General features: G+C 54.6%; 1 protein-coding gene across 1 annotated transcript; it reads right to left on the minus strand.

Moving 5' to 3' along the window:
* Window positions 1–302: 302 nt before the first annotated feature.
* ANKRD53 (ankyrin repeat domain 53) lies at window positions 303–8,877 on the minus strand. The gene is made up of 6 exons (XM_038745538.1): window positions 8,765–8,877; window positions 7,356–7,524; window positions 2,462–2,661; window positions 1,937–2,101; window positions 1,648–1,768; window positions 303–1,029 (listed from the first exon to the last, which is right to left on the minus strand). Exons 1-6 carry the CDS (start codon window positions 8,836–8,838, stop codon window positions 334–336), a joined length of 1,425 nt encoding a protein of 474 aa, XP_038601466.1. The 5' UTR covers window positions 8,839–8,877; the 3' UTR covers window positions 303–333.
* Between the last annotated feature and the right edge of the window lie 2,325 nt (window positions 8,878–11,202).

Genomic DNA, 11,202 nt, shown 5'->3' on the forward strand with positions numbered 1-11,202 from the left:
GGGATTGAGGGGCAGCGGTCAAGTACGTCCCCAGCCGTAGCCCCCAGCTGAAGGGATGAGGTGCCGGGGTCGGCCTGGCCCCGTCCCCAGAGCCCGAAGGCAGTAGGCAGATGAGGTAGGGCGAGGGACCAGCTGAAGTTGGCCGCCGGCTGCCATTTCCGCAGTGGCATCTTCTAGCCCCGGAGCCAGAGCGATGCAGCCCTCTGCATTCCCACAGGCCTGGTCAGCGCCGGTGTCCAGGCGGGGTCCGGCCTGGTCCGTCTGACACCTCCTGTGCAGCGGGAGCTGGGCAAGGGGTTAGAAATCCGAGCAGTGAGAGAGCGTTAGACCACTTTAAATGTGAGGCGGGGAGCCGGGGGCCCCCGTCTGCAGGACAGAGTGGTCTTTGTCCAGCCCTGGGGGGTCTGAGCCCAGGCACCCCCAGCGTGCTTCCAGGGTGGCGAGGAACCCCGGGTCCAGTGTCTCCCGCAGGCTGATGGCCAGGAGGTCTGTCCACCAGGAGTCCGGGCACCGGGGCCGCCGGCGCGGGACGCGGGCGATGTCGATTGGACCGAACTCCCTCAAGCGGACGGGGCGGAGCCGGGGGAAGAAGCAGCGGGCGATGACCTCCCGGGACAGGTGAGGCACGGAGCCGACCACCCCTCCGTCGGCCAGCCGGAGTCGCACCTCGCCCTTCGGGCCTCGGCCCAGCTCCACGAAGCCACTGAAATCGTGGCATTGGCTGGGCTCGGGGTGGATCCCCAGCCGGATGCACTGCGGGCCGGACAGCTGGGTGACCGGGGAGCTGGCCAAGCGCGTGCTCGGGTTCCAAGCCTGACGCTCGGTCTCCGGGGCCGGGCTGGGAGCTGGAGGGGCCAAGAGGCTTGCCAGGGCGCTCAGGAAAGCTCTGGTTAAGTAGGGGATCAGGGAGGGATTCCAGACGGGCCGGGACATGGTGTAGGAAGGCTGTCGGGCCGGTGCCCCCATCTGCAGCTGCTTCTGACGGAGCCAGTTGGAGAAGCCCACGTTGTTCTGGGCCTCTTTCTCCTTCTGCAAGGACAAGTTGGAGAAGACCATGTTGTTCTGGGCCTCTCTCTCCTTCTGCAAGGACGAGGGTGCTGAGCTGAGCAGGGGACAGGCTATGGGGCTCTTGGAAGGATCGGGCTGGGGGTCACCCAGGCCGTCGGGGCCCCCTGCCCCCGTGACCCAAATCCACCTCCATGACACGTGATGGGGATGGAGAAAGTCGGACGGGCGGGCGAGGTTTTCGGGGCGGTCAGCGCGGCTCCCGCGTTCAGTGGGAGCCCGGTCCGGGAGTTCAGATCCCCCTGGGGGCGTCATGGGGATCGAGATCGAGACAAGGGTGCAGCGGGAGGGCCCCGGGGTAGACTTAGGAGGCCACCCAGTTATGAGACTTGGGATTTCCCTGGGAGCCTACTGAGGCAGCTCAGAAGTGCAGAATCTGTTCTCTGGAGAAGGGGACACCGACGCTGCCCGGAGATGGGGGACTGCGTTACGTGCCTTGAGAAGCCTGGTTTTCTAGGCCTGTGTGTGTGTCTCTGCAAAGGTGGGGTTGAACCTGCACTCCCCTTTCCTCCGGCCGTGTGCCTCTCCCTTGGTGTGGAGCCAGTCCCAGCCTCTGCCCTCCTCGCCCCCAGTGTTCCTCACCATCTTCTGCTGGAGGTAGCGCTGCTCTCGGACTCGCAGCTGCTGCTTCAGCTGCCCCAGGTCGTTCATCTCCTGGGCAAAATCCTTCTTGTCCCTCTTCCACATGGCGTCCTTCAGGAACCTGTGTTGGGACAGGGAGCCTGAAGGGTGCTGACTGCTGGGGGCCTTGGCTTTCTGACTCGGGAAATGCAGGATTCCCAGCAGCCTCCGTGTTGTCTCCACCTCCCCTTCCGCTTCAAGGTGCCCCCCTCCAGCGTACCCCCTCCGCCAGGGAAGGCCAGGCACTCACCGGGCGCAGGCCCGGCGTTTCCACATCTTGCACAGGTCGTATGGCTCCTGGCCCCGCTTGTTGCGGGAGTGGACATCCGCCCCGGCCTTGACCAGGGCCACCACGCAGGCCAGCATCCCCTCCCGGGCCGCCTTGTGCAGGGGTGAGGTCCCATCCCGGGTCTGACTGCCCAGTCGGATGGTCAGCCCGTCACCGGATCGGCCCCCGCGCCCCGGGAGGGTAGAAGGGATGGGCCCTTGGGGCAGATGGGCCCAGCTGGGATGAGGGGGAGGGGGGCGGAGAAGGCCGCGGACAGTCTGGGTAGGGGGACCGGAGAAGAGGGGTGTAGGGAAGGGCTTCCCGGGGGGGAGGGAAAGGGGCCCAGGCTGGGCGTGGGGAGCCTAATCAGGAAGACTGTCGCAGCCACCTGCCCAGTCCACTGACCAACCCTTTGGAAGGCCTCCACTATCCCAAGGAGGGCCAAGGGTCAGAAGCCCGGCCGCGGGCAGTCCGGCGCGGGGCTTCGGGGACGGACTTTCGACTCACGCATTTATGTTGGCCCCCTGGGCAAGCAGATAGTTGATGCAGTCCAGGGCCCGGGCCGCATTGTCCTGACTGATGGTGAGGTGCAGTGCGGTCCAGCCCTTGGAGGTGCCCAGTGCCACGGAGAAGTGGTACTCCTCCACCAGCACCCGCAGACAGTCCAGGTTGCCCTGCTGGGCGGCCAGGTGGATGGCTGTGAAGCCCTGGTTTGGGGGCGGAGAGTGGGCAGAAAGCTGGGCTGGGGGGCCAGAAGAAGCGGGGCACGGTTCCACCCACCTCAAAAGCCTCGCATAGAGTCAATCATATTTATTTTCATTATTAATAATAATAATAATGGGATTTGTTAAGCACTTACCATATGCCTGGCACTGTACTAAGCACTGGGGTGGATACGAACAAGTCGGGTTGGACGCAATCCCTGTCCCATGTGGGGCTTATAGTTTCAATCCCCATTTTACAGATGAGATAATCAATCGTATTTATTGAGCGCTTATTGTGTGCAGAGCACTGTACTAAAGCGCTTGGGAAGTACAAGTTGGCAACATATGTAACTGAGGCACATAGAAATGAAGTGACTTGCCCAAGGTCCTACAACAGACAAGCGGCAGAGCTGGGATTAGAACCCATAACCTTCCGACTCCCAGGCCGGGGCTCTATCCGCTACGCCATCCTGCTTTTCGGACGCTTATTGAACGCTTACTGTGTGCAGAGCACGGTACTAAGTGGCTCAGTGGAAAAAGCACGGGCTTTGGAGTCAGAGGTCATGGGTTCAAATCCCCGCTCTGCCAACTGTCAGCTGTGTGACTTTGGGCAAGTCACTTAACTTCTCTGGGCCATAGTTGCCTCATATGTAAAATGGGGATTAAGACTGTGAGCCCACCATGGGACAACCTGATCACCTTGTATCCCCCTCACACTTAGTGCTCTGCATGTAGTAAGCGCTTAATAAATGCCATTATTATTATTACTCAGCACTTGGAAGAGTGCAATACAACAATAAACAGGAATTGGCCTCTTGGGGAAGGGGGTGGGCAGCCCAGGGGCAAAGCTGCCCCAGCGTAAGCCACGGTAGCCATCTGGGAATGACCAAACAGAGCTGGAGAAGGGAGAGAGAAGGGAATAGCTGTAAGGCTCAGGGTGGTCAAGGGGCAGAGCGGCTTCCCTGGGAGGAGGGACTGCACTCCGGAGAGGACTGGTCAGTCTGGGGAAAGAAGCCAGCTGAGGGGAACGGGCTGGAGTTGATGGAACCGCGGAACGGGTGGACAGGGCCAACGCGGAATTGCTGCTCCCTAAATCCTGCCCTTCCCCCTCAGGACGAGGGTCACCCACTGGAGCTGGAGGGAGGCAGCATCGGAAGAAACACGTGGAAAAACTTGTTATCCCAGTGGCAGGAAGTGTGAATCAATCGATCCAATCAGTCGTATTTTAAAAAGCAGCGTGGCCTAATGGATAGAGCTTGGTCTGGGAGTCAGGAGGACCTGGCTTCTAATTCTGGCTCTGCTACTTGTCTGCTGTGTGACCATGGGCAAACCACTTTCCTGCTCTGTGCCTCAGTTCCCTCTTCCGTAAAATGGATATTGAGACCGTGAGGCCCACGTAAGAAAGGGACTGTGTCCAACCCAACTTGCTTGTAGCCACCCCAGCACTTGGCACAGCGTCTGGCACGTAGTAAGCGCTTAACAAATGCCACAACAATAATAATATAATTATTATTGTTATTTATTGAGTATTCAGAGCACTGTACTAATGCACCTGGAAGAACGCAGCTGGAAACATTGGCAGGTCTAGAGAGGTTTGGGTAGGGACTGTCTTTATATGTTGCCGATTTGTACCTCCCAAGTGCCTAGTACAGTGCTCTGCACACAGTAAGCGCTCAGTGAATACGATTGAATGAATGAATGAATTCATGGAGAGCAATCTGGGCTGAGTCACTGGAGGGATAGGGATGGAGAAGGGAGAGTCATGGGGGTTGCATGGTCTGGGCTGGGACTCTGGAGACAGTGAGGGATAGAAAAAGGAGAATCACTGGTGTTGGGTGGTCCATGCTGGGTCACTGAAACGACAGGGATGGAGAAGGGAGAGGCAGGGGGTAGGATGGTCCGTGCTGGGTCACTGGAAGGACAGTTAGGGATAGAGACGGTAGATGGTCCATCCCTAACCATGAAGGTTTATGCTGTTGTTTATCACAGAGTCCTGGGCTGGATAGCCTGGGGGAAGGTGGAGGGTATGTGACGCACTACCTGCCCAAGGTCACCCCTGAATATATTTTTTTAAGAGTTAAATTCTCCCAGTCACCCAAAAGAGAAATTCAGGTTTTCTTCACATTTTCACAGCTAAAATGGATTAAGACTTATTTTGCTTTGCCTGTCTCCCCCTTCCTGACTGTGAACCCGTTGTTGGCTAGGGAGCGTCTCTATATGTTGCCGACTTGTACTTCCCAAGTGCCTAGTACAGTGTTCTGCACACAGTAAGTGCTCAATAAATACGATTGAATGAATGAATGTACGAATCCACCCAGCCCTGAGGGGTTAACGCTTCCCCTGCGGTTGTCAGTATCGCCAGGGTGTATGGGACCAAGGGCTGTTGTGGGCAGAATTGCTGGAAGCTCTGGTTATTTTTCAGTGCCTTTTGTGTCTCGGGGGATTTCCCTCAGCCCTGCTGTAGAGAGTCCAGAGTTTCTTGAGTAACTGGACCTGAGGTCAGTTTCTGCGCCTCCCTGCTTGGAGCGTTCCCATTTTCCTGGCACAGCAGACAGCCTCAGCTCCGGTCCACCCACCGAGCTCGCCAGGGTTAGCATCGCGCCGGGCCAGTGCGGAGCTGAAATTCTGAGTGCCAGGGCGGTTCTTTGCAGAATAATAATAATAATAATAATGGTATTTGTTAGGCATTTACTATGTGCAAAGCACTGTTCTAAGCGCTGGGGAGGTTACAGGGTGATCAGGTTGTCCCACGGGGGGCTCACAGTTTTTAATCCCCATTTTTCGGATGAGGTAACTGAGGCCCAGAGAAGTTAAGTGACTTGCCCAAAGTCACACAGCTGAAAGTTGGCGGAGCCAGGATTTGAACCCGTGACCTCTGACTCCAAAGCCCGGGCTCTTTCCACTGAGCCACGCTGCTTCAAAGCCAAGGAAGGGCCAGATTTTGAAGGATCTGGGTTCTGGTGGCACCTCTGCTTCTGTAAATCCCTTCCGAGTTTCCTCCTTTGCAAACAGGAGAACGGTCATCACCCCTCCATACCTCACAGGGATTTGTTTGACAAGGATCTATACCTTTTAAACAATTGGTATTCACCCCACCCTCAGCTCCACAGCAGTTATGTATATACCCGTCATTTATATTAATGTCTTTCTCCCCCTCTAGACTGTAAACTCCTTGTGGACAGGGAACATGTCTACCAACTCAGTTGTACCGTATTCCTCCTAGCGAGAAGTGGCATGGCATGGTGGATAGAGTCCGGGCCTGGGAGTGAGGAGGTCATGGGTTCTAATCCTGGCTACGCCACTTATCTGCTCTGTGACCTTGGGTAAATGACTTCATTTCTCTGTGCCTGTTATCTAATCAAGCAAAAACTCCACTCTCGGCTTCAAGGCTCTCCATCACCTCGCCTCCTTCTCTCCTTCTCCAGCCCAGCCCGCACCCTCCGCTCCTCTGGCGCTAATCCCCTCACTGGGCCTGTCCCGCCGTCGACCCCCGGCCCACGTCCTCCCCCTGGCCTGGAATGCCCTCCCTCCGCACATCCGCCAAACTAGGTCTCTTCCTCCCTTCAAAGCCCTACTGGGAGCTCACCTCCTCCAGGAGGCCTTCCCAGACTGAGCTCCCTTTTTCCTCTCCTCCTCTCCATCACCACCCCGTCCTACCTCCTTCCCCTCCCCAGAGCACGTGTATATATTTGTACATATTTATTACTCTATTCATTTTACTTGTACATATTTAATATTCTATTTACTTTATTAATGATGTGCATATAGCTATAATTCTATTTATTACGACAGTTTTTACACCTATCTATGTGTTTTGTTTTGTTGTCTGTCTCCCCCTTCTACACTGTGAGCCCATTGTTGGGTAGGGACCGTCTCTATATGTTGCCGAATTGTACTTTCCAAGCGTTTAGTACAGTGCTCTGCACACAGTAAGCACTCAATAAATACGATTGAATGAATTAATTAATGAATAAAATAGGGATTGAGACTTTGAGCCCCATGTGGGACAGGGACTGTGTCCAACCCAATTTGCTTGAATCTACCCCAGTGCTTAGTACAGTGCCTGACACATAGTAAGTGCTTAACAAATATTATTATTTTTATTATTATTATTATGTTTTTAGTATAGAGCTCTGCACACAGTAAGCATTCAATAAATACCACTGATTATGAAGAATCGAGTCTACCCACTCTCATTCAGTCATATTTATTGAGTGCTTACTGTGTGCAGACACTGGACTAAGCGCTTGGAAAGTACAATTCGGCAACAGATAGAGACAGTCCCTACCCAACAACGGGCTCACAGTCTAGAAGGGGGAGACAGACAACAAAACAAAACAAGCAGACAGGCACTCTGTCGTATTGTACACTTCCAAGTGCTCTATACACAGTTCAGTGCTCAAATACCATCGACTGAGGACAAAATGAGTCAACCGGTGTGCGACCGGTTTGGAAATTTAAAAAGCAGGGGTTTGTGTTGTGGTTTGTGGGCCCCAAAAATAAAGTAGAGCCGCACGTTTTCGAGATCTAAACCCGGATTTAAAATAAACGTGGAGATCCGCGCCCCCCGGATTTTTAAACTATCTCTAGGGGCAGCCTGGGCTGTCCAGGCCCAGGGCCTCTCCCAGCGGCTGGGTGAGGCCAGCTGTCTCGGGGTGTCAGGCGGATCCCCTGGGGTCCCAGGGCCTGTGGCTTACCTTCCTGTCGGCCTGGGGCTCCCAACCGGGCTGCTGCAAGCAGTGGTGTAGCCAGCTCAAGTTGCCCACCGTGGCTGCCATCAGCTCCTGGGGTCTCCCGCTGCCCGGCCCCCCAAGGTCACGGTCACGGTCCGCGGCCGGCGAGTCGCTGGCGGGGCTGGGGGTCTGGCTGAGAGTGGGGAGGGGCAGGGGGTGAGTGTCAGGACCCGCTGCTTTGGGTCAGCGCTTAGAACTGTGCTTGGCACATAGTAAAGTGCTCAACAAATACCATCATTATTATTATTATTTTGAGGGGCTGCTCTCTGGGAAAGGGGAGTGGGCTGCAACCTCATGGGGTGCGGATGGCCCCCCTGGAAGTGTGACGGTGGGCAGTGTGCCCGTTTATTATTCCATTGGACTCTCCCTAGCGCTTAGTACAGTGCTCTGCCTAACAGTAAGCACTCATTTATTTTCATTAATGTCCCCCCCCCACCAGACTGTGAGCTCGTTGTGGGCTCGTTGTGTCTTTTCGTCCTTATACTGCATTCATTCATTCATTCAATCCTATGTATTCAGCGCTGAGTGCAGAGCACTGTACTAAGCACTTGGGAAAGTACAATGCAACAATAAAGAGCGACAATCCCTGCCCACCACGAGCTCACAGCCTAGAGGAGGGGAAGACAGACATCAAGACAAATAAACAGACAGCAATACAAATAAATAAAATGACATATATACATAAGCACAATGGGGCTGGGAGAGAGGGGAAGAGCAAAGGGATTGTACTCTCCCAAATGCTTAGTACAGTGGGTTGCACACAGTAAGTGCTCAATAAATACGATTGAATGAAGGAATGAATGAATACGGTTGAATGCATGAATGAATGTGAACGCCGGGCGGAGGCAGATTTCTAGACTAAGCTCGGTGTGGGCAGGGATTGCCTCTAATGCTGAATTGTACAGCACAGAGTACGTGCTCAGTAAATACGGTTGAATGAATTGGGGGTGAGTAGCAGGAGGGCGGAGGGTCCCAAGTCGAGCCCCGGCACCCTCCCTGGTCCCGCCCATGCTAACCTCAGATAATAACAATAATTTTTATTATGGTATTTGTTAAGCGCTTACTATGTGCCTAGTCCATCAGATTGTTCCACGTGGGGCCCACAGTCTTCATCCCCATTTTCTAGATGAGGTCACTGAGGCGCAGAGAAGTGAAGTGGTTTGTCCAAGGTCACAAAGTAGCCAAGTGGCGGAGGCGGGATTAGAACCCACGTTCTCTGACCCCCAAACCCGTGCACCTGACGCAAAGAGCCTCCCGTGACCCCACAGACTCTAATCTCCGGTAGATCCGCCCCTGACTCTGCCCAGGCTGATCTCAGATATACCCGGATCCTCCCTAGCCCCACCCCCTCACCCCCACCCTCGGTCCCCTACCTGAGGTCGGGGAGGGGTGTCTGCGGTGGCCGGGCGGGGGGTTTCCCGCACCTCCCCCGCTTCTCCATGGCCATGGCCAGCCTGCGGATTGGAGGCGAGGTAGCCCCCAGGTCCACGAAGGATGCCCTGGCCTCCTGGAGCCTGGCCAGGTCGCCCCAAGAGGGAGGTCGAGGACCCTTAGCCCACCCCTGCCCTCCCTTGGCCATTGTGATGGGTGGCGGGGGGGGGGGAGGCAGGCCCCCCACCCACCCAGGCATTGTCTCCACCTGAGTTCTGCGGGGAGAGGGGCAGAGCTGACCTGCCCCCTTTTCTAGGTTTGGGAATTAAGCTGGACCAGCTGAGTACTGAAAAAGATGCAGATCGAGGATTTTTTTTCCTAGACAGGAAAAGGGGTTAGGTCCCATCCAGGCCCACCCGGTGACCTGAAGGTCACCTTGTTATCTGGCCTCAAATCCTCCTGCTGCAGTTGAACTATTTCGTCCTTTCTTGGCAGCAGGAGAGAGGGAGGGAACAGCAGGTCATTGGAGGATTGAAAACAGTTCACACCCCAAGCCTTCTCTTCTCCACGCTAAGCAAGTTCAGTGGGTTTGCTCTAGGGTCGCTGATTTTTGGCTTTTCGTTCCAGGTCAGTGTGGGATGGAGGAAGCCCAGTGATGTCTCTTTCATTTGTCAGTCCCCCCGCCCCAGACATCCCTCAACCCCACCGGCCTCTTCCCTCTTTCCTCCCCTAAGCCCCCATGGTGCAGGCGTAGCAGTACTAGTAATAGCATTTATTAAGCGCTTCTGTGTGCAGAGCACTGTATTAAGCAATGGGAAAGAGTACACGGGTAGGAATCAGACAGGATGATGGAGAAAGGCAAGCAGGGCAGAGGCGGAGTTGGGGGAACAGTGAGGGCAGAGTCAGGCAGAGAGGGCAAGAGCCCTAAACTCTGCCCTAAACCTCCTTGACACTGTGAATCACTCCCTTATCCTCGGGTCATTTTCAGACCTCTTCTGTTGCTTCAGTCTTAACCTGGTTCTCCTTTCTCCTTCTTAGTTTCATTCACTGGCTCCTCTTCCCCCCTTCAGGCCTTAACTGTGAATGTCCAGCCTGGCTCTGTTTTGGGTTCCCTTCTTGCTCTACCCCCACTCCCCTGGGCAGTTCAAATGCTTTCAGGACTTCGGCTTCCCCTTCTGGGCTTCTGGACTCCCAAATCTACCTCTCTAAAGCCTCTTATCTACAATCCCATAATCTCTTGCCTCTGGGACCTCTCAATCAGTCAGTCAATCCATTAATTGTATTTATTGAGCACCTACTGTGTGCAGAGCACTGTACTAAGCACTTGGGAGAATACTGTTCCTGGATGTCCAGCCAGGGCCTCAAATTTAATGGACCTAGAACAGAACTCCTCCTCTCCATCTGTCCCAATTTAACCTTTTCATACCTTTCCAATCTCAGTGAAGAAAGCCACCCTCCTTCCCATCTCAGAGGCCCATAAACTCAGCCCCGTCCTTGACCTTCGCTTTCCTTCAACTCTCACCGTAAATCTACAGCCAAATCCTGCTGGTTCTTCCTGGACCCACCTCTTCCTCTCTACTCGGCTCCTCAGAAGGCTCAGGGGGCTCCCCGGGGGCCCCAATGGGGCAAGCAAAAACTCCCAACAATTATCTCCCAGGCTCTCTGCCAACCCACCCCACCTTACCTATTTACTCTCTTTACCTGCTACTGCTCAACACGCTACGGATCAAACAATCAATCCATGGCGTTTATTGAACACACTGTGTGTAGGGCACTATGCTATGTCTTCAGGAGAGTACACTAGAGCAGAAAGACTTTGATCCCTTTGGTTTCACCCTCTCTTGCCTCTCTTCCCTTGCTTGTAATGTCCTCCTCAAATCCGATGGGCTCCAGGCTTCTTCATATTTCTGAGAACCCACCTCCTCCAATATGCTTTCCCTGATTTGTTCCTAGTATCACAGGAACCCATGAGCATGTACATTAACAGTGGTGTTTGTTCAGACCTTACTATATGCCAATAACTGTACTAAGCACTGGAGTAGATACAAGATAATCAAGTCCCACCTGGGGCTCACGGATTAAGTAGGAGGAAGAACAGGTATTGAATCCCCATTTTGCAGATGGGAAAACTGAGGCACAAAGAACTTAAGTGACTTGTTCAAGGTCACCCAGCAGGTGCATGGCAGAGCCGGGATTAGAATCCAGGTCCTCTGAGTCCCAGGCCCATGCTCTTTCTGCTAGGCCACACTGTTTCACTAGGCCACTTTTTTGTTTTTGTACTTCCCTGGTACTTCATGCAGTGCTTTGCATGCTTAACAAATGCCACATATGGCCAGTCCCTGATATTTCACTCCGCCCCTTCCCCTTGCTGCCACCAGCCCAGGGGGTGGGGTTGGCATGGATAGGTGGCAGGGGAGGAGGAGGAGGAGGGGGAGAGGGT

This window comes from Tachyglossus aculeatus, chromosome 4, assembly GCF_015852505.1.
Source record: "Tachyglossus aculeatus isolate mTacAcu1 chromosome 4, mTacAcu1.pri, whole genome shotgun sequence".
NCBI lineage: Eukaryota > Metazoa > Chordata > Mammalia > Monotremata > Tachyglossidae > Tachyglossus > Tachyglossus aculeatus.